The 26528-nt window shown below is 38.0% G+C and overlaps 1 protein-coding gene across 1 annotated transcript in view; it reads left to right on the plus strand.

Annotated features, from left to right (window-relative positions):
* The window catches only part of wdr11 (WD repeat domain 11), an 89901-nt gene extending 63464 nt beyond the window's left edge, over window positions 1-26437 (plus strand). The window contains exons 17-29 of the mRNA XM_060871908.1: window positions 1846-1952; window positions 2307-2421; window positions 5973-6144; window positions 7299-7407; window positions 8969-9031; window positions 9314-9379; window positions 12583-12772; window positions 16327-16422; window positions 17345-17510; window positions 19002-19099; window positions 22290-22435; window positions 22883-22962; window positions 24389-26437. Of these exons, the coding sequence (XP_060727891.1) occupies window positions 1846-1952; window positions 2307-2421; window positions 5973-6144; window positions 7299-7407; window positions 8969-9031; window positions 9314-9379; window positions 12583-12772; window positions 16327-16422; window positions 17345-17510; window positions 19002-19099; window positions 22290-22435; window positions 22883-22962; window positions 24389-24591 (1611 nt within the window). The 3' untranslated portion in view covers window positions 24592-26437. The remainder of the gene's footprint in view (window positions 1-1845; window positions 1953-2306; window positions 2422-5972; window positions 6145-7298; window positions 7408-8968; window positions 9032-9313; window positions 9380-12582; window positions 12773-16326; window positions 16423-17344; window positions 17511-19001; window positions 19100-22289; window positions 22436-22882; window positions 22963-24388) is intronic.
* The last annotated feature ends 91 nt before the right edge of the window (window positions 26438-26528 follow it).

The raw sequence follows: 26528 nt of genomic DNA on the forward strand, positions 1-26528 counted from the left end.
TGCAAGGACACTGTTGGCTTTCAGTGTGAGACTTTTTTACATCTGGATAATTTTACACAGAATTTTAGTGGGTGAGTAGAACGCCTCCAAATTTTAGATGGCAATAAACAAGTACTTGTGGAGCAGAGAGCAGAACTGGGTTTTAAGCTAGAAATGTGTATGAGGAAAAACTTTCTTTTTTTGGAATTAGGGGCAACATGGACTATGAATACATTTCCCCTAGTAGGCTAGGTCAAAATACAAATATTCATGAATAACTACACATTCTTAAAGCCCTCATCAAGTGTATACATAAAAATTCTATTTTTATCACTGTGCTAATAAAAGTTATTCTGTACATTTGAAAGAGATTTTAAAAATGTCAACTTTGCTATTCAAGAACGTTGTGGAACCTGTTGTAGGAGTATCTTAAAGCAAGTAAATCTATGAATAATCCAACAAACAATAACAAGCAGACATCTGCATAGAAGCATCAGTTAATAACGAAGAGTGAAATGGTCTCAGCAGCAGATGTGACTGCAGTGTTTAATGACACATTTGTGCATGCTAATGAGTGCAGCAGAGGTGAACCAGTGCCTCTTCGTTCATGTTACTCTTTTCATCCCAAGGAAAAACGATGGCAATAAACAAACAAATGGAAACCCACCGTGGTACAATTTGTGATCTTTGCATTCTAAAAGATTTAATGATCTACCAAGTGTCATGTCAGACCTCCTAGCTAGATGCTGTTTCCGTGCTTCTTGTACACGATGGGTAGCAGGGAACAAATGCAGTTTAATACATAAGGAAGTTTACATAACTTCTATACATGACTGAGTTTGCAAGATACACATTGGTGCTTTAAAATGATACCACATTATATATCTCCAAGTGGCAAAAGTATGTGAACCTTTGCTTTCAGTGTCTGGTGTAACCCCATTATGCAGCATTAAGTGCAGCTCAACATTTCTGGTAGCTGTTGATCAGTTTTGCACATCGGCTTAGAGGATTTTTAGCTCATACCTCAGAACAGAACATCTTCAACTCTGGAATATTGATGGGTCTTGTTTACATATACTGTATGTTACATATACTTCCACAATATTTCTATTGGATTAAGGTCAGGACATTGACTTGACCATTCCTAAACATGAACTTCTGCTTTAACCATTATTTGATAGAACGATAGAATTATTTGGTAGAATTCAGTATTTATTTTTCTGTCAATGATGGCAAACTGTCTTGGGCCTGATGCAGGCAACAGTCCCACAATCCGTGATACTGCCACCACCATGTTTCATAGGTGGGATAAGTTTTTTTTGCTGGAAAGCTGTTTTCTCCTTTCTCCAAATATAACAATTCTCATTTAAGCCAAAAGATGGGCTCATCTGTTTACAAAACATTTTCCAATAGCCTTATGGCTTGTCTACATGATTTTTAACAAAGAGCAGATTGGCAGCAATGTTCTTTTTTGGAGAGTGGTTGCTTTCTCCATACAGCCCTTCCATGCACACCATTGTTTTTCAGTTTAACCCTGATGGTGATGAGTTCAAACATTAAAATTAGACAGTGTAAGAGACCTTTAGTTGCTTGGATGGTACATGTCTTGCTCTTGGAGTGATCTTTATTGGTTGACCATCTTGGGGAAGGTAACAATGGTCTGATTATGGGATCTGGGCAAGGTGGTTGTTTTTTAATTTTTAAAAAAAAATTATATTTGAGGTCCTGTTTATCTATACGTTTATCTTTTAACGCCCGACACATAATCCTTTTTGGGCTGTTGTTTTTGCTCATATTTATGCAGAATATTTTATCCACTTTTCTTCAGAGGCACTTTTACTGAATTGGATCTGTTGTGTATTGCAGGGGAGCATGGGCAGCATCGCCTGCATCGCGTGGAAGGGAGACACGCTAGTACTAGGAGATGTGGATGGAAACCTGAATTTCTGGGATCTAAAAGCTCGTTTATCAAGGTAAGAGTGCTTTTTAGATTTATTCAGTTTACCTTCTATCCTTGTTTTCAGTTTTTTTTTTAATAGTATTTACTGTATAGAAGATGGTGGGTGGAAAAAAAAAATCTCTTGTCCATATAATAAGGCATTGCAAAATGACCTAGTTATAAGAGATGATCTTGATTGTGGCATTTTGGGGTCACTTCATAAAGAAATGAATTATGTTGTGTTTGGTACAATCATAATAATAGTTGTGATATGGTACTTGAGTTTTTTTAATAGACACTGCTATTTGTTGATGGAATAAAATGCAGTCTTTTGTGAAAAATATAGTCTGAGAGTCTGTTTGCTTATATGTGTTTTTTTTTTCTTTAGGGGAATACCCACACACCGAGGATGGGTAAAGAAGATCCGCTTCGCTCCTGGAAAGGGCAACCAAAAGCTACTTGTGATGTACACTGATGGAGCTGAGGTGTGGGACACCAAAGAGGTAAGCTTGTTCTTTTCTTCTTCCTGTTAAACATACCATAATCCTTATAGCTTGCCGAGTGAAGGCTGATGCTAATCCTGATGCTGATTCTGGCCTGAACTACTTTCTCAATATGTGATTTGCCGTAGATTTCAATGCGCTCCTCTGATTTAATTCATGCTCTGGATTAGGGGGATGGTTGTCGCAAGACAAAAAAACTCCTGACTTGTTTTGTCTAATAGCTTGGATTCTAAGGTGATGTTTAGACTGACTCTGTCCAGATAGCCTTCTTTAGAGCATATGTACTTTTTTTATGGTGTGAAGTTATGTTGTAAAACCCTGGTTTAGAAACGTCATGGCCAGATAAAAGTGCAAACCATTTTGAATCTAATTAGCATTTCTGAGGAAATTATTCATTTGACATTTCTGATGGCCAGATAATGAACTTCGTTTCGTTTTAAGTAATGCGCTTACTTGATGATCACAAATCCATGATGATTTCTCTTGTTGCTCTAATCAAAGTTGCTGGTTTAATTACTGAGCTCTTATAGATATTAGCTCAATTTGAGCAATATACCAAATTTATACTGGGCAATATACAGTACCAAAATGATATAGTCACAGTAATAGGAGTACATTTCTAGGAGATATAATATATAGAATGGACAACCTGGAGATGCGTAGGATTGCTGTGGATAGTAACACTTGGCGACGATGGTGGCGGCTCGGATCTCCGTCGTTGAACATTTGATGGTTTTGTCAAGAAGGAATTTATGTTAAAACTATAAAGAAGTCGGAAATTACGCTGATGACCATACACACAAATTGCTTTAAAGTTCTTTATAATCACAGTATCTGATGTTTCCTTCTGAATCTAGATCCTCTTAAGGTTTCTTCCCTTATATTGGAAAAAATCCAAATTAAAATGTTAAACTTGATTTTTTATTCTAAATGTATATTTTCTTGTAAAGCTGCATTGTGACACTGTTCATTGTTGTAAATTCTATACAAATAGAAATAAATTAAATAAACAAATAAAAAAAATTAGCAGATTCTAACCAGAGTTTAAAATGATTATTTAAAAACATTAAATATCATGACACTGTACCTCAGAAAAAAGTGACACAAACGTATCACAGTATTGATGTTATATTGTCGAGCCCTATTTGGATGATATTTATGATGAAATGAATCTCTACCCAGAGGCTCAGTGGAATTTAGGTTATAGTTAAAGCATTCCCTGACAGCGCATTTTAAAACCCTTTGGTTTAGACTACTGCATTTTTTCAGCGACTGTTTTCACATCTATTTCTTTGTGCACTGCATATCCAAAGTTAACAGGCAGTGCCTGAAGTAAAGTGCTATTTACAACAAAGGCAGCTCACTTCCTGTAATCAGGTCCGGAAGACAGCTTATACAGCTGTAATTTAGTGATATTGATTGATCCACCCACCATGTAGTAATTTTTTTTTTTTTATTCTTTTCTTTTTCCAAATACTATAAAAGCTTTGCAGAAGATAGAAGATATTTTATCCATTTAGTGTCCATTTCAGCTTGTTACAGTGTGGACGTTGTTAGCAGTTTCTTTCAGTCTCGCCACTTTCTGTTTTCATATCCATCAGATTTCCAGAAGGAGAGCCTTAAGGAAGAAGTATTGTATAGTCAAAAAAGCAATTGTAGGCTTCTTATGAGTGATAATGCAGTTCTTTTAGCATAAAAAAAAGAAATATACTGGCGTTGAAAGCCTGAGGTTCAGCTCGTCTGATGGATAAAGAACTTTTAATCATGTGAGTTGAATAGAAAATAGAAACAGATTGTCAGCTCGTGTTTTGTACGGAAAATTGAGCCCCATTTTCTCTGTAATTGATTCAGTTGAAACTAAAGTTTGTATCAGTATATATCTGAATCCTAGAGAGTATTGTACACTGTAAATTCACTTCAGGTCAATTTGATTACATTTCAGGTAAGAATTATATATGCTGTGCAAAAGTCCCAATCATTTATTTATTTATTTTTATTTTTTTTCAATAAGAAATTTCATCTTAGATGTTTATTTTATGACTTCTGCATTATTGGTTCAGTAAAAACATTTTTCATTTCCAGACATTCCAACCGAAATGTAATGACCACTTTTTCAAACAATAAAAAAAGCAATATTCAAAGTCTCCAGAAGAAGGACTGCAGCAGATTTTTCATGATCGTAAACCTGACTATATTTTTTTTGATGCACTCCACTGAATGTCAACAAATATTTACTTTGAGTGTATTTTATAAATGTAGAGAACATTTCATTTCATAATTTCTGAAGGTGTATTTGCTTTTGCAGGGGGATGTGTATGTATGGCTGGATATGCTAGTAACTTAAAGTAACTTAAAGAGCTACTCTTTGCAACTGTGATGAGCAGAAAGGCATGTCACTGCACAGCATAATGAATCTCAGCAGAAACCAAAAAAAACCAAACCACATTGGTTTTATGTCCTGATAGCAAAAACTGATATCCGGCATGACCGAGGTCATGGGATCAAAATATACAGGTACAGAAAGACAGGTAAAGATTGGAAAAAGAGACACACACAGACTTTGGCACCAACAGTATGAATCCATCAACTAAACCTACATTGTGTCAACAGTTAAAGCTGATGGTGTGGTGAATGTTTCACCTTGCACACATTCATGTCAAAAATTCCATATGAATACCACATCTTGTCTGACAATTTTTCCTGAACCATTGCCAGAATTTACCCATCTTATACCGGCTACCTGCAGTGTGAACATGCAGCACGTCACAAAGCACCAATGTCAAGAGCATATCTCTCCACAACCACCACATATAAATCCAACAGGGCACCTTTGCGGTACAGAATACAGAATGAACATGTAGCTGACAAATCTGCAGCAATTATGTGATGCAATCATGCCAACACGAGCCACAGTCGCAAAAGGAATGTGTCCAAAGTTTCTGAAACAACCTAGAATTCAGAATGTACCAATGCGGTACTGAAGATGTTTTGAACGCAAATTTGTGAATGATGCAATCAGAGGTGCACAAAACATCTCACCGGTGCAGTATTTTTTTGGCCAGGATTGTGGAAATGGAGTCTCAGGCTTCATTAGTCTATGGAGACATTCTCTCTAGAGGACAGTGCCAGGCTGTCAGTGTGTCCCCAACACACACACACACACACACACACACACACACACGTCTCCAGAAAGACAGTGGAATCGCATCACTGCTCTCTTGACAACATAGCTTTAGTCTGACACACACCCCAGCCTTCACACTGAATATAGAAGTCGGTTGTAACAGGATGCACATGCTCCTTAATTAATATTAAATAAAGTAAAGAAAGATAAATTCTAGTAATTTAGATGCATAAGAATGTTTTATAGCATTCAATTCTAATGCACTACAAAATTTCAATCAATTACTTTGCTAATGATAATGAGATGATTAAAGTACTGATCATTTTACGATGATCATTAAAGTACTTAATTATCCTTACTGTTTAATTTTTTTTTTAACTGTCTGGGAGAAATTATTATTTCAATGCCCGTTTACATACTTCTGCAGGTACAGATGGTGAGCAGCATCAGAGTGGGTCGGAATGTGAGTTACCGTATTCTGGACATCGATTGGTGTACATCGGATAAGGTGGTCCTGGCCTCAGATGATGGCTGTGTCCGTGTGCTGGAGATGGCCATGAAATCTGCCAGCTATAGGATGGACGAGCAAGACCTAACAGGTGTGTTTCTGTGCATTTTTAAGTTTCAGTAGGAGAATAAAGAGCTACTTTTTCCAGTGTGCCAACTCTAGAAATGATCTGACAGTATTACAGCCACTTTATTTGCTCAGCCAATCATTTGGCAGCAGTGCAGTGCATGTATCATGCGTGCAGGTCTTTGAGACTTTGAGCATGGCATGGATGTTTGTGCCAAACAGGATGTTTTTATAATACCCAAAAGCTTCTGATCTTGTGATAATGTCATGCACAACAGACTGGCTAGAGTTTGAACAGTAAATGAGCAGGGGTTCTTCAAGCAGATGTCTCAGAGATGAGAGAAGTCAGAGACGAATGGAAAGGTTCAGGAAGGCTACAAATAGCACGCCAATAACCACTACCTACAACCTCGGTGAGCAGAAAAGCAGGTTAGAGAAAGACCAGGCAATGTTTGTTCACTTTGTGGCCCATAACAGAAGTGCAAGACTTTGAATGATCTTATGCATTGTGGTGCTGCTATGTGAGTCTGAAGTTCCTACATGTTTTACAGTGAACCAAAAATATCTTTTTGCACAGTATTATTATCTGTATATGTTGTAACCGTACTGTATATCTGTGATGGGCTGGATGTTGGATGTCACTAGAGCTGGATTCTCAAAACCAGTATAAAAGAAATGTACATTGACATCTGTATATTAAGAAAATGTAAATGTATTTCACTAAAACGGACATGATTAGGTGACATCGTAAAAGTGTTTTGATGACTTTCCTGCAAAGATCACACACTTGGAGGAGCCGGTTTAACAACCACAGCAGAGAATGCACTCAGTCTGTCTGAAGATATCTAAAACCTCACTTAGCTTTCAGTTTGTTCAGTGAACACCCTACACCATAGTGAAAGTGTAATGGGTTCATTTTGTAATAAGCCCTCAAATTGTTTTTCTTTTAATGCACGTTATCACATCACCGAAACATGCGCTCTTCTAACAAGCCACTAAAGAAGAAACACCTTACAAAAACCCATTAAATGTACTTGAAGGCTAATAGAGGTGCATAATTGCTCCACAACCCACTGTAACTGGTAATACAAATCTTTAGTGACAATTGAGCACTTTTATGTCTCTTGATGCATGTTAATGTGAGCTCTCAATAGATCTCTTTCACGTGCCCTCATACAGATCCAGTGTGGTGTCCGTATCTGCTGCTCCCACGTGCTGCTCTCACCCTGAAGGCCTTCCTCCTGCTGCAGCCCTGGTCTGGAACCTTCACCATGGACATCACTCAAGTGTGAGTGTTAAACGTGATTAAACTGCACCAACACCACTCATTCAACCTTGTGTAGCCGTTATCGACTTTGCTTTGTTTTTGTTTACCTCAAGTAATTTCTGCAAAATGAATTATCTGAAGTATCCACAGTGGAAGTCAAAACCGCCCTTGGCTGCTCCTGGACCTTTTTAGTCCTGCTTGGAAGAAATATTAAATAAATGGTACCTATAACTTTTCCAGATGGCGCTCGTTATCAGAGCAGAGAAAGAGCTTTCTATTCAGCATTCAGGTTCAGAAAAGCTTGGTTAACTTTTAGGATGTATTTTTCTACTGTGTCAGATTAAGAAATGTAAGTGAATGCTGTGGCAAGAATGAGCTTCAGAAAGTGTTTAACAAATGGAACCTTCAGTAAGACAGTTATAAAGTAGTTACAAGCATAATGTAATCTTCACAATCTCCAATATCCAATCATTCATACATTAACGTGTAATACTTAAATGATATATTTATTATTTAAAACACTTAATTGTTTACAATTATTGCTAAAATATTCATTCATTCATTTATTCATTCATTCGCTCATTTTCTACACCTTATCCGATCTACCTCGGGTCACGGGGAGCCTGTGCCTATCTCAGGCGTCATTGGGCATCAAGGCAGGATACACCCTGGACGGAGTGCCAACCCATCGCAGGGCACACACACACACTCTCTAATTCACTCACACACTACGGACAATTTTCCAGAGATGCCAATCAACCTACCATGCATGTCTTTGGACCGGGGGAGGAAACCATAGCACCCGGAGGAAACCCCCGAGGCACAGGGAGAACATGCAAACTCCACACACACAAGGCGGAGGCGGGAATCGAAACCCCAACCCGGGAGGTGTGAGGCGAACGTGCTAACCACTAAGCCACCGTGCCCCCCCTGGCTAAAATATGTGCAATCAAATTTTCACTTTTTATTGGCACAATACAGTTCATGAAATCGAGTAACAGTTCTAGTTATGCTTTGGTTTTAAACATAATCAGTAGTCAGTACTACTAAGTCGTCTTTATTCTTTCACCATGACTTTTTTGTGCTTGCATGAGATTGTTAGACCACAAAAATGGTCACCTGCTAACTCCCATGCACCAACTCACTAAAAACCAGAGAGGATGAAGGCAATCTCAGCATGTGAATCCTCTGAGACACCTGAATCCAGCCATCCAACATCCATCCATGTTTTAAAACTGTTACTCATCTAGCAGATATATCACTGTAGAATAACCCAATCAGAAGAAAGAACTATCACACAATATTTCATATAGCGCTCACAGACTGGCTGTTGTCATATCACTGTGAGAGAGAGAGAGAGAGAGAGAGAGAGAGTGTGTGTATACTATTCCTTCTTTTGCCAACCAAAAAGCCCATCCAATTCATGCATTAATGAATATAATCACACTGATAATAGTGAGTAGCGAGTAGATCAAAGGAACAAAATAAAAATCTGAATGTTCTGGTCTGTGAAGAAAATGTTAGTTTGGACTTCAAATGATCTAAGAAGTCATAGTGTATGTGAACTTCCTGTTTGTTCCAGAGACTACCAAGAGAAGGACGAAATCAAAGGCTTGGTGCAAGAACAGCTGAACTCCTTGTCCAAGTGAGTAATGGTTTCTAATCAGCCACAGAATGAAACAGGCACCTCATTTTCTCACTATTAAGTAATCTGAGCTTTATACCTGATTGTTTTTCTTTTCCTATAGCAGGTCTATAAAGCAAGGCGATTCTTAATCATCTTCCTCACTTCTGTAATAAAGTATGGAAGTATTATACTGTAGACTTCAAAGGAAGAGAAGACAGCTGAAGAAATGCCTGTGTGTGTGTTTAATTACTGTGTGCAAGTAAGTGTGCTTAGATTTGCTGTGTATTATGTTCTTGGCAGTGACATCAAAAGTGTACTCCAGGACCCAGAGCTCAATCTGCTTCAACGCTGCCTCCTAGTGTCCCGGTGAGTAAGCGTATCTGTGAGTGATATATATACTGTATATATATATTTTTTTCTGTATTCCTGGTTGGATGTAGACTTTCCACATTTGTTCTAAGTAGGATTTAATCAGATGGTCATTTCTTACCGAACAGTTTTGTCCTTCTCAAACCACTCCCTCAATTTTCCTTGCTTTGTCTTGGAGAAAACTCACTAACCATCAAATGAAGGTGGAGACCTGGGACATGAGTACATTCTGCTGGACCAAAAAAAAAAATGTTGTAGGCGTTTTTACTTCTTATGAAGGTCAAAGCAAGTGGTCTGGACTGAAAAAGAGCACAAACATTAAAATAGGAGCGGAATGGGTTTTAAACTATGTACATTTATTCATCTTCAGTAGCTGTTTTAGGGATGCATTTTGGTGCAGTAGGTTACTTTGCCACCTCATAGCTCCAGGGTCCAAGGTTTGGTCTTGAGCTCGGATTTCTGTCCGATACAACAATATAAGCATCAATGTACAGGCTAACATCCACGTTTGTCCCTTCCGACCATGCTCGACTTGTTAAACTTTTTCTCTTAGCCTTCTCCTCCTCCTCTTCTTTACACAATTCTATGGATAGGAAAATTGGATTCATTACTTTGGATTCAAACCACCTTTTCCCATTTAGCCATTGACCACTCTTTATAGTCTCTGGCTAATTCTTGTCAAGCCTTTTTGGTGTTACGCTGTAAGCGTTTTCTTTAGGTTTCTTAACACGCCAGCTGCTGTCAATCTACTTCAGGCGGTAAAATGCTGAGATACTTGAGTCTCCTCTCAGACCTATCAGATGTTCTTTCTGACCAAAACACTGAATCTTTGTGGTCATACTGTCTCTTTGTTTCCTCAGGGTGCCACTCGCACTCCTCAACTGTAATTGGATCATTTTTGTACCTTCTTTTTTTTCTCAGCACTAAATCATAGATCAGCATCATCAATTTCTTAATATTATTACAGCTGTACACTCAGATGCTCATGAAGGTCTGCATCCTACATATGCAACCTGGAAACCATACCATAATAAGCACCTGAAAGCCACACAACTTTCATCTTACAAATAGATTGTGTCGTCATTTATTGTGGCTTACCTTCTGAACTGAAGCTTAGTATTTATCTGAGCATTTCTTTTGTTTTTTTTGACAGCCAGCCTGTTAAGAATCCTGGAAATATACTGCTCCATATTTTATTTAAACTAATACAGCATCATTCAAAGTACCATTCAAACATGAATTATAACTTCACATAAATCAGTTTTCAAGCCTTCTATGTGGGCAGATATATGCTAGCAATGTAACACAACTTTATTATCATTAAACTAAGTTCAGCTTACAGGTGAAATTGGAAGGAACCATTTTTTTTCTCTCAGCAGTTAATGCATCATACATGTTTACCTTCACCTAGGATAAAGATATTCAATCTTAGTTTTTTCCACCTATCCCAGACATTTCATGCTGCCAAACATTTCTTTTGGCACACGAGTCTACTTTTGATTAGAGATGGATTTATTTCAGCTTTTATTCAATGGGCCTTTTTACACCTGCTCACTTCATGTGTTTTCTCTGATCCGATAGCTATCTGATTTGTTAAAACTGTTCCATTTACATTAGGCCACATAAATGCGTCTTGGCGAATCGGATATCAATCCGATATTTCTAATCCTACCCAAAATGCAAATATATTTTACCTCATTTCCGGGTTAATTGAAATGGAACACATGCGATTGCTACAAAAAACAGCATTTACTGTTTGCTGCATTTTCGCTGGCGGCAGCAGTGCATTTTAAGACCCAACGAGACACCTGGGTGAAAGATCAGAGCCAGCACTGGTGGGAAAACATGTTTCTTTCTGGCGCGATGCACGACTCGCGAGTCACCTGCGAGTGACGTACTTCAGTTTGGGAGGAGTATAGCGCTGACGTATGTGGCTTGAACAACCACATGCATTTACACCTGTCCAGTTTCATCTGAAATGCATCCCAGACCACCTCCTGAAGTGGTTTGAGCGATCGGATTTATATCCGTCTCGAAACCGTTTCGGAGGGCATTTAGACCTGGTCTTTTTACCATCGGATAGCTATCTGATCACAGAAAACGCATGAAGTGACCAGGTGTAAAAACCCCCAATATGTCAGAATTCCAGTGGGTCCGAATTTTACATACGCCATATCGGCTCTCTATTTAGACCTTTAGGGCCTTTTTACACCTGGTCACTTCATGTGTTTTCTCTGATCCTATAGCTATCTGATTTGTTAACTGTTCCATTTACATTAGGCCACATAAATGCGTCTTGGCGAATTGGATATCAATCCGATCTTTCTACTCCCGCCCAAAATGCTAATATATTTTACCTCATTTCCGGGTTAATTGAAATGGAACACGCTTTGGTGTATGCGGTTTTCAGAATGCAATGTTATGCTACAAAAAACAGCATTTACTGTTTGCTGCATTTTCGCTGGCGCAGCAGTGCATTTTAAGACCCAACGAGACACCTGGGTGAAAGATCACTTGCGAATGATGTACTTCTGTTTGGGAGGAGTATAGCGCTGACGTATGTGGCTTAAACAACCACGTTCATTTACACCTGTCCAGTTTCATCTGAAATGCGTCCCAGACCACCTCCTGAAGTGGTTTGAACCATCGGATTTATATCCGTCATGAAAACGTTTGGAGGGCGTTTAGACCTGGTCTTTTTACGATCGGATAGCTATCTGATCACAGAAAACACATGAAGTGACCAGGTGTAAAAAGCCCCTTAGAAGCTTCTGTTTGGCCGTGTCTTTTCTACCATTGGTAACATTGGGAAATCCTCGAAAAATCAATTTCCAACAATAATTGACGGTACCACATGCATCTGTCCGAACACAAAGACACTGTCTCATGCAGGAAAGAGACACAAATGACTTAAGCGCTTAAAACGCACTGCCATCAAATACTAACGGGGAACATACAAAGTTCTGACAAGGTGTAATAAATCAATATTTAAATGCTTTTACTTTAAAATAACCTCTTCTTGAAATAAAGGAGACACCTTAGTTCATTTAACACAGAAAATGTATGATAATTGTATAATGCTGTGAAAAATTTAATTTGAAATTTTTTTGCCTAGGTGTATAGAAACATTTGACTTTTTTTTTTGATTTAAAAAAAAAAAAAACAATCTTTTGACTCAACTCAACCCTGTTCTGTCTCAGGCTGTTTGGTGATGAGTCAGACCTGCAGTTTTGGAATGTGGCAGCACATTATATCAAGTCTTTTGCCCAGGCGCGGCAGCTGAGTGTGCCCACTCCTGATGCACAGATACAGCCAGAGTGCTCCCAGAGTACCACTCAGTGCCATCTGGATATCTGCCATGATATTCTATGTGAAAGCTCCTTCTTTCAGGTACAACACACACACACACACACACACACACACACACACACACACACACACACACACACAGTGAAGAAAACAAACAAAGACAACTGTAGTTCACTTAATGGATGTAATCTGTATATATAAGTATATACTAGAAGATAAAATGTGCAAAAAATTAGAACATTAGCAGAAGTAGCTTCCTCTATCAGCACTTGCTCTGGAATCTAGACAACCTTACCTTTGCTTCTTCTCTTTTGGTAATCGCACCAGTAAATCTTTTAAAAAATTTGCTACCAACTGCCCAGTAACCCAGAGAAAGAGGTCTCTGTTAGATCGCATTATGCAGCTTGTAGGCAATAATTAATAATTCCTCCAGTGCAATAGGTCCAGCAAGATTAATTTTCTTATAGACTTAAACACTGACCTTTTTTTTGTTTTGTTCCAAATATTTCTTTGTACTATGTTTTTTTTTTTTTTTTTTTTTTTTTGTCACATTGCATTTCCAGTATAATTGCTTAACTCGACATACTATTACACTTCTGCCTGATTCATTTCCCTTTTAATTACTGAACACAGGCATCCCTTTATTGATTGTCTTGTCCTTCTGATGCCTGCATCATCAATCCTTATCTGATGTAATGGCCTAGAAAACTGGTGTCCTGTCTGGACAATTGACAAAACATTAGCCGTAGGTGTCTTTATTATGATAGAAAACAGCTTCTCGAAGCCATTTGTATGGACGGCACCATAAAATCCATATGTGCTCTGTTACTCCATGAACTCTTATAATCAGACATCTGCCTGATGACTGTGACCAGTCCTGGTTTTGTCACTTAGTGCATTAACTTCCTGAACAGACCAAATGGACCAAATCTTAGAAGAATGAAGTGCATCTTCATCTATGGGATATTATACCATTTTATTACATTGGCAGTAGTCCCTTAGTTTTGCTAAGAAATTAAAAGGTTTAATAATCTATGATAGTAATAACAATATTAAAAAAATAGGCTAAAGAGTATATAATCATTATCTGCTTCTAATGTAGCATGTTGCAAGTATGTCTTTAACCAGTGTTTCGGCTACAAGTTGTCGCTCACATACTGTATCACCTAAAAGATATTCTTCTTGTCAGTTTTTCTCTTCTCTCTCTAGGCTAGCTAATCTGATTTTCAGTAATCTTGTGTGGACATATTTGTCCGTAGGCAGAAGTGGAACTTATTTTGATTAACTTCTATGCCAGGATTTTTTTAAATAACTTTTTTTTTCACAGCACATGTAAAGTTCAAAGACTGAGACACAAAAAGGTGACTGAGGTATAAATTTAGTGAGGTGAAAAACTCTTGTAATAGCTTTACGCTTTCATCATCTGCAAAAAATCATACTGGTCTCTAAACATTACTTTCAGACATAAACTTGACCCTTTGTCTTCTCTTTTGGCATTTGTTTAATTCATTTACGGATTTGTTTTGTCTCACGTTCTTTATTTTTCAGTGTCCACTAATATAAACGTCTGGGTTTTTACAATATACCAATTTACTTGTTATGTCTCCTCTTGATTGTATGCAGTTATAGATGAGGATGGGTTCCCTTTTGAATAAAATTTAATTAAAATCTCTATAAAATCTATTATTTTAAGCAGTTTTTCTAAAGTTCTCAGTCGAATAAAAGTTTTTTTTGTTGTTTTTTCTTTGTAATGTTATGATTCCAATAAAAAATTATTGTGTAAATGCTCCTATAAATTTGTTCGTAACACAGGTTGATATATTAGGCCCAATATTTCTAGTAAATTTGAGGTGACTGTTACTTCTAGCAGCAGATTTATATGGCAGCCTTGTGCTGGACTTGTGCACATAATATATTGTGCCGTATTCCCAGTAAGACAGTTAATAGTAAACATTAGAATATGCCATGAATCTTATTCACGTATTAGATTTGTATAATGTAGCACAAACACTCATCCAGAACAAACATCCAGAGGAAAATAATGTAATATGACACAGCCAGGCCATAGAGGATAAAGTTCCAGCGAGTGATGCGTTTGCTCATGGACAGACTATTGAGCAGTTATCCATGAAATTAATCAGAACTTTTCCATTTGTGCCTCAAAGCAAGTCTTCCCAAATGGCGTAGGAAAGAAAATGACACTTTTCCTGCTAGCCAGTATTTCGAAGCATTCATTATGGTAATGGTCTGATGTGCCACTGAGACTGGCAGGTTTACCTTTTCATCTTTATTTTGCTCTTTTTCATGTAATGTTGTCTTGATTACTCAGTGAGCAGGACAGTTTGCCATGAGACCATATTCAGGTCAAATATTTCAAAGGCAAAATGAAGAAATTAAAGGTTATGATGTAAAGTACGACTTTGAAATGGAAGGGTAAATGAAGGCTGACGTCTACACTTTTTTCACTTCACTACTCAAACACTGCTGTACTTAAACACACATTATTTATAACGACGCTAATAGAGCGCTTTCAGGAGTTTTATATTTTAAATTTACCAAGTCCTCCTGTGAACACTTTTATTTTGTCCTTTAGTGCTTTCTTTTTCATTCGTTTTATTACTTCTTAATTGGGTGGACTCCTGCTTGTTCGGTTCTTATCACTTTTTTCTGCCGGCTGCCAAAAACAGCAAGAAAAGAAATGTATCTCCAGAGATATGCATCAACACTCAGGACATGAATGCTAATGTCTAGAATTTACTTTAAACTAATTCTTTGCAGCAGAGTTTTCTGTTTAACGAGGTTTATGCCACGGCATCTATTAAATAGGGCTTTTTATTTTTTCTGGTTCTTTTTCATGTTTTAGTCGTTGGATTTTAGCAGCTTATTAGCCGTACCATAACCATACACGATCATGTTAATAAACTTGAGTCTGAATACGAGACTGTATACTCACCAGACCCACCTGTATATCTGCTTATTTATGCAGTTATACACTGGGTGCAGGCTCACTGAACCTGGACCAGTCATGCCACATGGGGTCAAATTCTCCAATTCACAGAGATTGCATTTTCCCCCTTTCTATATTTTCAAGCTAAGCTTTTCAACTGTAGCTGCATGATTGTAAGCATTGCCACTAAGTGATGAGATTTATAGTCAGGAATAATGTATCAGTACAGATTTGACCGTTTGACTGCTGAATGTCTGCATTATATACAAATTCATTTCCTAATATTTAAGTCATTACTCTTCAAGGCTTTGTCTGTTTTTAAGCCTGGTGGTATGCTGGAGCCTTGCTAAAGGAATTGGCTTAAACATATCAGCTTTTCATTAATTCACAGAGGAAATAAATATGGAAAGGTATTAGAATGATGTGTAAAATGCCAGAGAATCAGAAATACAATGTAAATAGGATCTAAAAAGGATATTCTCAAACCTGCTCTCACTGGGCTGCTTCCAGAAGGTTGGCGAGATGCTCCACAGGTCTGCGCTACTCATACTATTTATTTACTGAGATCCACATTCTCTCTCTCTCTCTCTCTCTCTCTCTCTCTCTCTCTCTCTCTCTCTCTCTCTCTCTCTCTCTCTCTCTCTCTCTCTCTCTCTCTCTCTCTCTCTCTCTCTCTCTCATATATTAGAGATTCCAGTTAGAACGGGTTCATCTACAGGAGGCGAAGAGGTCCAGCTATGAACACACCAAAAAATGTGCAGACCAACTGCTTCTCTTGGGACAGGTTACTTCACGCTACGTACCTCACATCCTCAGATTACCACAGTAGCACATTCATTTTATTGTATTTATCCTCATTTTATAAGTTTCTTTGGGGAAACGGCATGTGGTGAATGAATCAATTATTAATAAACATTACTGCAATGTTATTTATTCCAATTAAACACCTTCATGGCTAGTTAAATGCTAGGCTTTGGTATAGTATTTGAGAGAACCTGACCAGCAACCAAAGTTCTGATCAGTGAAACCTAGACAAGTTTTTTGCCTCGTATCCTGTTTACCTCATGGATCTTGACAGTTAATATTTATGCGAGTTTATTTATTGACATTTATGCGAGTTTACCCTTCCGCATGAGCAGGTGAAGAAAAGAACGAGGTGCTGTACGGCTTATCATTTGACAGATCCGTTCATCTCGCTATCTCATTCCCTCCCTCATTATTCCTACACACACACACACACACACACACACACACCTGGTAAATCATCTCATCTACAAACCCCTGCAATATGGTGCAGAAGGATGAAGGGACACATTTATAATCAGAGTCTTTTCCACAAGGCTAAACATAAAATGTGTCTTGCCACACAATGCCGTACGTTATAATCAAGAGCTAGGAATCTGAACATGGAAAAGTATTTTTTTTAGTTTGTTAAAATGAAGAATGTGTTGTTGTCTGTATGCTTTCTGTAACTAGGGTGTGAAGTAGATGTGATGAATTTCGGCAAAAACGCTAAGATTTTTTAGTGTTTCTTTTATATGAACGAATGAAGTGTATATTTGTATGTATATAACTGAAGATCCATTCTTTCCTAATTTTGCTATAAACCAAATCAAATTGCTCAAGTTAAATCTACACTACCTAAATCCATTTCACAAGCCCCACACATACATACATAAAAGTATTTTGTTTTCTTCACTTGGCAGACTGACCGGGCGGTGCAGCTGCTGCTGGAGACGAGTGCTGAGAACCCTAGCTACTACTGCGATTCGCTTAAAGCCTGCCTTGTAACAACTATTCCCTCCTCTGGACCTTCTCAGAGCACAATTAAACTAGTGGCCACCAATATGATCGCCAGCGGAAAGCTTGCAGGTAGGCTGCATGCTTAAAATCATACTTCAGGTAGAACGTAGTGTGATGCCGTGTGTGCCAATGCGCAGATCATGCTGTGTGCATAATAATGTTATTGTGAAAGCTTAAACCTAATGGCTTTAATGTCCATATGTGAGGCTGATACCTTAATAGGCAATATTTGTAAAGTACCAGTATACTGCGTAAAAGACACCATTGCAGCTTTAAAGACTGAGACATTACATAGCCATAGCCATCTAAATGAAGTTATTCGCACACGCACACACAACACACACAACACACAACCAGATCTGAGTACATTATTCTATGGAGAGATACAGGGATGAATATTTTGAGCAGTAAACAGTAAGAAGGAAATAATAAAAGAAACCAGTTAGAAGAGATTAATAGATCTGAAGCTTATTAATAGATTATTATTAATAGAACTCAGCATATGCTTAACTGGAGAACATGGAAGTTCATAGTAGGGGTCTAAAGACAGGCAGACAAAGTTAAACTGGAATGATCCATAATCAACAATGAGGGAAACGGGTAAGGATCTTTAACCAGGAGAATACAGACCTAGATAAAACCTTGATGCACCGAAAGCTAGGCTTGGATTTTGCTTTGTAAAATTCCCAACAAGCACTTACACACATGATATAAAAAACGGAACAGTTGAGCACAATCAGGCAACAAACCAATGACATGACAAGAGCAGAAACTAAACTAGAACCAACACAAGTGCTTGCTTATTGACATGGGAGCCACAAGGAAAGTAAAGGAAAAGTGTTTGTTTGATTTTGATTGTCACAGCATACCAAGCACTTGTTTTTAGCGCACACACATTATTTAACTCAACTAAGTACTGTACCAAATTGTTTAATGGTTGAATGTGTTGTATTCGAAAAAGGGGGTAAAAAAAACAAACAAATATTTGTGAAGTGACTCTTCAAAATCTGACATCTATCCTGAATGACAACATTGTAAATCTTTGAACATGTTCAGTTTGTTATTTCTCTTCGCTCTAAAGCGTCTGCTCGGCAACAGCAAAGTTGAAAGCCGTTCTGAAATGATACGAGGTGTGCTGTTCAGCCAAGTTATAAGACTGTATATTTCACTCAAAGTGACTTCTGAAAAATTCCCAAAACACATCACACTTGTGAAAACTGAAGCTGGAATTCCTTGATAATCTGCAGTATCAAACTGAAAACAGGTTTCCTATTAAGGTGTGTGTGTTCGTGCGTGTGTTTGTGTGTATGTGTATGTGTGTGTGTGAATGTGTGTATGTGCATGTGTGTGTGTGTGTGTGTGGTTGTGTGGCATCACTGAAGACTTGACATCACCCAGTAAATAATTACAGCAACACTTGTCCCTTCACATGCACGCACACACATTTTTGTCCAGGCACTCATGGAGCAGTTGTTGGTAATTGAATATGCCATTATTTTCTTTTCTATTTCCCACCCTCTCTCTCTCTCTCTCTCTCTCTCTGTTTTTGTCTCCATGCAGAAGGTGTGCAGTTGCTATGTTTGATTGACAAGGCAGTAGATGCCTGTCGTTATCTGCAGACATACGGCGAGTGGAACCGAGCCGCCTGGCTGGCAAAGGTATTCTCTACGGACTGTACCAAAAAAAACAAAACTAAGGTGCAAAAAGAGTCAAGCTGAATGGGTTTGTTGATAATTTTATACCATGGTATAAATAGAGCACACACAGCCTGTCAAAATGCATTTGGATCTTCTAACACACACACACACACACACACACACACACACACACACGCTCATAATGCCAGCCATCCAGCTAGCAAGCACACATTGCATACCAATGCTGTGTTAATTTTGTCATCAAGTGTGCCTCAAGCTATACCCTGCTGGTACATCTCATGCTGCCAAGATGTTGTGAATTTCCTCTCTGCTGATGTAGTTCTCCCTTATTGGGATTTCTTTCGATTCATATCATTTGTAATTGTTATTTCCAGCACAAAGATAACAATACATTCCAAAAATAAATATATATTTCATATTTTCTAACAAATGGAACTCATAATCAAGTGCATAGTCATTGTGTATTGCAGACAAAATGAAAACGACCTCTTTTAATGACCCGTTATCCCTGATTTTGTCATCCAGGAGCCATGTACACCTTTGTCATGTGCGCCTGCTTATTCATGTGGAACCATGTAACAGCACCACATGGTTATGATGTTGGATTACTGAAGGTTGGGAGTTAAAATCCCAGGACCATCAGGCTGCCACTGCTGGCCCTTTAGCAAGGCCCTTAGCCTTCAACTACTCAGTTGTATAAATGAGATACTAAATGTAAGTCACTCTGGATAAGGATATCTGCTAAAAATGCAGTAAATGGAATGAGAGAAAAATGTATGTTGGCATGTATATTGGTGGCTCAACAAAGCTGGGCATTTAAAAACTGGGGAAAAAAACAGGCAATATTCTTTCCAGAACTTCTGCTGTCCAGTTTGGGTGAGCCTGTGTCCAATTTCACCTCTGATGCCTGCTCTTGGCTGACAATGTGATCTTCTGCAGTGGTAGGCCATCTGCTTTGTGGGACATTTTATGCATACTGAGATGCTTTTCTGCTCACTACAATTGTAAAGGGTGTTTGAGTTATCATAGCCTTCTTTGTCAGCTCAAACCTGCCTGACCTCCCTTCTTACCTCTTATATCCACTCACTGGGTGTTTTTTGTTTATTTAGGGTCCTCCCATTAGGATAGAAATGTTTCGTATTAAACTACGTTTACACAATTGTCAGTCGTTGTACTCTGAATACCGGTTGCCATAGTAGTAACATTTCAGTGGGTGGAGTAACTAGCATTCCACTTGACAACATATCAGTTTTTTGTTGATAAATGTAAAATTCTGGAAGGACATGTGGTGATTTGAAGGTACATGTGGAGATAAATATTACAAGCATATGCAAGTTTGCTTCACTGGACACATCGTGTCGCTAACGGTCGATGTCGATCATGTCCCCAGAAATCATCAGCTCTTGTTAAAAATGAATGTTCTCCTGTCGCTGTTACTTGTCGTGAACTTCGACATTGGGATTAAGGCGATCAGTCAGAAACACTGTATTGATTTTGTGGTGACTTTTCCAATGCAAGCAGACAAGTGACGAAAACTGAAAGTGCAAACCCGAGTCACTGATTTGTCACCTGTCTGTATGTTACAACCTTTTCAGCACTGATTTGGTTCAAGGACAATGGACCGGGTCAAGAATCGATTATTTCAGTTAGCAGTTAGTCAAGTTTGTTGGTTGTTCCAGTGTTTTGATGCAGAGTAGGAGTTCAGGTCAGGTCATGTTTTCTTTTCCCTTTTTTTTCCCGAATAGCCTGAGGTGGATATGTTCTTTTTTTTTTTAGAAGGGGGAAAAAGCAAGGGCACAGGATACAGGGGAATTAAGCCCTACTGAGAATTGTGCTTTAAGCTCATTTAGCCCTGAGATTTGTCCTGGTGTGTTTGCCAGTTTCCTAGAGATGGAGATGGAAACCAAAGAAAAAGACTTAAAGTACTTGTATGTTCTGCATTTGCTTGAAGGTAATGCGAATATCCATGTGTTTTTGACATTTGGATTTATTTTAAAGAAAAAAAAAATCTCTAACAGATTTAGCAGTGCCGTTTGCATATCATATGGAAATGATGATTGATGAAAAACTGATGTGTATTGCTATACAAGCATTACAACAAACACCACACTGTAGCTGTATGATAGACCTGATGCCAGAGATGACTGAAACTTTGGTAACTGCTGAGGCTGTGCATAGAGTCCATTACTTACAAATGGCAATATTTACACATTATGGCTCTCTAAATCTGTACAATCAAGTAAAATATGTTAAGTCCAATTCACTAATCTAGTGTAATGCTGTGCAAGTGAAATCCATTGGGCTCAAAAGTGGAGTAGTGCCCTTTCTCATCAATTTCCTCTTGTATATATAGTTATCGTTCTCTCATATGCAGGAAGAATCATTTTAGGTTTAGTGCTTATGCAGCACACTTCAGGTCTTATGCTTATAAAAGCGCACACTTTAAATCCAGATCCTGACCAATTTAAACACATTGACACCAAGACTCCAAAATATCACATTTCACATTTTTTTTGAGTGCTTCTTCAATGGATTGCGTTTTTTCTATTTAGGCAAGGATTTGCAACCCAGTCTAAACTCTGACTCGGCTCGTGATAAGTGGCCCTGTATTTAAACTGAGGGATCCACAACAGGCCAGAAGCTTAAAAAACAGCTCTTTAAAAAATGTTTTTTTTTTTAATATACAGGGACTGAAAACTTTCATAGCAGTCTCTATTTCTTGCCTATGTTTGCAAGCTTGAGTTACTTCAATTTACTTGTACTTGTGATGTGTATACACTAGCCATCCATTTTTATAAGGAACCCCTGCTCATCCATGCAGTTACCTAATCAGCTGATCATGTGGCAGCAGCACAGACTGATTCACCCACAGAATCGTGTCGTCTTGATTTTTTTTTTACAACAAACCTGTTGTGTGTGAAAGTTCCAGAAAATCAGCAGTTTTGGAATAACTCAAACCAATCCATCTGGCATTAACAGCCATGAGAGTGTGGATATCAGATTTTTTGTTTATTTTGCTGTTTGTTGCTGTCAATCTTTTATGTTGATCAAAAACACTGCAGTTTCACCAAGAAGTATGATAACTGTAGACTCATCAGACTAAGAGATAAATCTCAGGGTGCAGCAGCAATGATTCCCCATTAGCACCAGACCCAAGTCCATATCTCATCTGTCATCCTCTCTTTCTCAGGTGCGTCTGAACCCGACCGAAGCCTCAGAAGTGCTGAAGCGCTGGGCCGAGTACCTCTGCTCTCCACAGGTCAATCAGAAGTCCAAAGCTATCATGGTGCTGCTCTCACTGGGCTGCTTCCAGAAGGTTGGCGAGATGCTCCACAGGTCTGCACTACTCGTACTATTTATTTACTGAGATCCACATTCTCTCTCTCTCTCTCTCTCTCTCTCTCTCTCTCTCTCTCTATCTCTCTCTCTCTCTTGCTCTCTCTCTTTCTGAATAGTTTGATCTTTCCTTAAATGTTCTAGTCCATTCTACTTATTATCTCCACAGCACATTACAGAAGGACTATGTTGATCATGGTGTGAATCCAGTCCTCTCACTTATAAAGAAGAATCTTTTTATGTTTGACATTTTTCTAGCTGACACTTTTATTCAAAATGGCACTTTATGATTGAGACAGGATACAGCTGAGTAAAATAAAAACATAGCGTTGGGAGTATTTCAAGAAAGGAAAGCTAATCCATATGTTTTATTCTTGTTCTTGTTCTTGTTGTTCTTCTTCTTGTTCTTCTTCTTCTCCTCCTCCTTCTCCTCCTCCTCCTCCTCAGTATGAGGTATTTTGACCGGGCAGCCCTCTTCATCGAAGCTTGTCTGAGATATGGCGTGATGGAGGCCAACGACACCACTAATATCCTTCTTCAGCTTCTTTACAAAGGCTGTTGATTTAAAGATGATTACTGAAAGGAGTGTAATGAGAGCGGCACCTGCTACAGATTCTAATTATGAAACCTGCAAGAAACCTCAGCGTGGGAACCCATAACCCACTTTTTTCCTAGCTGGTGGTACTCAAGTGAAAATGTACAAAACGGCAGTTCCACGTCTTCCTGTTTGCTTCATAGTGCCTCGTATGTCAAGCACAGACAAAGACGTCTTAAGCAACATCACATTAAGAGCTGTGGGGTTGTAAAAGTTTAAACAGTGTAAATTGTTAATAGTTTGTTTAAAGCTCTTTATTTTTTTTAAAAAGCTACACAAGATATTTACACTATATTACTATATGTTGCCTCCCTGGGTATAAGTGAAAATTTACAACTAGGCAATTACGTGTTTTCACACACACATGGAAAACGTCTAGACCGTTAAATTCATTAAGATAGATAGATAGATAGATAGATAGATAGATAGATAGATAGATAGATAGATAGATAGATAGATAGATAGATGGATGGATGGATGGATAGATACTGTAGATAGATACTGTAGATAGATAGATAGATAGATAGATAGATAGATAGATAGATAGATAGATAGATAGATAGATAGATAGATAGATAGATAGAACTTTGTCATTGCATAGTACAGGTACACAGCAACGAAATGCAGTTTGGCATCTACCAGAAGTGCAAAATGTAGCAGTCGTGCAAAAGTGCAGATAAATATATAGCATATTTACAGCAGGTGGTATATATGAAAGCATATACAGTAAATAAACATTACAGAATTGCAGAAATGGTTCTAAGGCTATGGCATTGAAGAGGAGTGTGCAGAGTGAAAGGTTATAAGATTACAAGATTATATATACGAGTGCATTTAACTTAGTTATAGAAGTTTTATGTTCAGCACCTGAGAATTTACAATGCTAGAGATCACAGACATGCACAGTATTGCAGTAGAACTGACAGGGCAGTTTGGCTTATGTGTGGGGTTGTTAGTTAAGCCAAACCTATCAGTGGATTTGTGTCATGAATATCAGAAAAGAGGAAAAAAAATATTCTCAAAAAATGCCTAAGCATTATTTACATGCTTTTTACTTAAAAATAGTTTTTTTGCTTATTTCAAAATCAAAGTATTTAAACTAGGGATGTGTGGATGTGGTAGCCTAGTGGTTAAGGTGTTGGATTACTGAATGTAAGGTTGCGAGTTTTGAAATCCCAGTTCCACCAAGCTGCCACCTCTGGGCTCCTGAGTAAGTCCCTTAACCTTCAGTTGCTCAGTTCTATAAAATGATATAAAAATGTAAGTCCCTCTGGAAAATTGCATCTGCCAAATGCCATAAATGTAACTGATCCTTCTTTCTTTCTACCATCAAATGTTCCTTAACTCTAGCCTTTTACATAAGCTAATAGGCGCAGCATTTTCCGCCTACGCCGGGCTCCTTCGCTCGGTGGGATTGCGAGAGGGAGCAGCGCTGTGGGCCTCGAAGGCTGGAGGAGCAGGAGAGGAGCTCCTGGAAGAGTTGTTCCAGAACGAAGGATCCGGATCAGATCTCACACCTGGTGAGGAGGAGAAGAAGAGCAACCTGGGTGTCGCTGAATGATTCTAAAGGACAAAAGAACAGGGTTTCAGGTTTAGTGGAGAACTTAATGAAGTGTGTTTGTTTTAGATTTGTTGGTTTTAAAAAGAAAGAAATTATATATCTATTGCATAATGTGTGTAAAATTTGTGTGTGTGTATCTCGCACGCAAGATAAAAGCATGCACTCTGGGCTTGTACACTGTGGGTTTGGGTTTGAAACCCCCCCTCTTTTTTTTTTTTTTATATAAATGTCTGCGTTATAAACTGTAACCAAAAACAATTTGCTGCTCCAGACATTCCAATTTTTTTTATTGCACTTTTTATTTTGACCAAACAATTAATTTAAGTGGAACTCTGGGTTATAAATGAGGTATTCATTATGTATTGGATAACACAGAGTGTTTTAGTCCTCTTATACCACAGCGATTTGCCGACAATAGCAATTTGTAGTTTACTAATGAACAACAAACTTTGAGCATTTATAGTGCCATTTAATGTCATGGAACATTCATAAAATAAACAGGTTCCTGTTGTAGCTTACAGTACTTTATAGCAGCTTTAGACATTCACCTACATGAAATGAACGACAAGAAAACATGGCTGAAAATGTACCAAGCACTCACACCTAAGATATAAATAAATAATATATAAATAATTCATCTCTATCATGATACAATGGCAATGATTCTACTTTTTTTAAGCATCTTTATTAAATAACAGCAAGACTGTGTGAAGCACCGTACAAATCCCTGTGAACAAGCTGTTACTAAAGAAACCTATTAGAACAAGCATATTTGATATAAATATAAATTTGGGGTCAAGGTTCAATTCTGCAAAATTTAATTATAAAAAAATGATAAAATAAAAAAAAAATTCGAAGGATTAGAACTGATGCTTATGAAGGCTACAGGATACATTGAGTCAGGGGGGTGTAAACTTTTGAGCAGGGTGATCGATAATGTAAATGATTATTTTGTTTAAAGATCTTATTTTTCCATTTAGAGCTGCTCTTCAGAAGTTACATAAGACAGATGTGCAAAAGTTTACACCCCCTGGCTCTTACCATATATGTCTTGTGGAGCATCAGTGAACTTTTTGCAGTAACTGTGTACGAGTCGCTCATTTGTCCTCAGTGTGAAAAGATGGACCAGGTCATGTGTGTGAATTCAGTTAGAACCGTGTCCTGTGGACTCAGCGAGACGTATTAAAACTTCATGACCCCAAAATTATAGAAAATCAATCAACACCTTCCTATTTTGAGGACTCGACCCTGCTGTGGTCTGTTAGACTATAATATGGAAGTGATGGACTTCAGCTCAGCTCAGAGTCATGTATTGTGTATAGAAAAAGCGTGACTAGATATTAGAAATAAAAGAAGAAATAAAACAGAAAAGAATTGAAACATTGGGAAGCTGAACATTTGAGTTCAGCAAGGATTTTTCTTTCAATTCGAGCAGAATGCTCAGTGAGGTTAGTGCTGTAATTTTGTGTGTGTGTATTTGTGTGTTGTGATATCTGTGTTTCTGCAATCCCAGAGAAATCCTTCATACCATGTGAAATGTTTTGACAGCACAAATTGGATGTTCGCCATTGTTTTGTCAATAAACCTTATGCAACCTTGTGCTCTTCTTGTGCTGTTCACTGTTCTGAGGTCCAGAAATATCGATGTTCATCCTGCCTTTCTTTTTAAGCACATATTGACTCTGAGTATTGTAATGATGGATGTGGTATTATTCTGTCCTACATCATGATGTTTCCTTGTAAATTGCAGCACAGTGAATTAGTGCATGCAGTTACTTTGTGCTTTGTGATCAGATGAATAAATATGTATATACAGGAAAAAGCAATAAATGTCTGTGGACTGTTAATGTTTTGTACTTTTCATTTCAAATGTAATTTTTATATTTTAGTCATATGGCCAATTACTATATGCCCTGGATCTCTAAGCTAATTATTCTC

Source organism: Tachysurus vachellii, chromosome 6, assembly GCF_030014155.1.
Source record: "Tachysurus vachellii isolate PV-2020 chromosome 6, HZAU_Pvac_v1, whole genome shotgun sequence".
Lineage (NCBI taxonomy): Eukaryota > Metazoa > Chordata > Actinopteri > Siluriformes > Bagridae > Tachysurus > Tachysurus vachellii.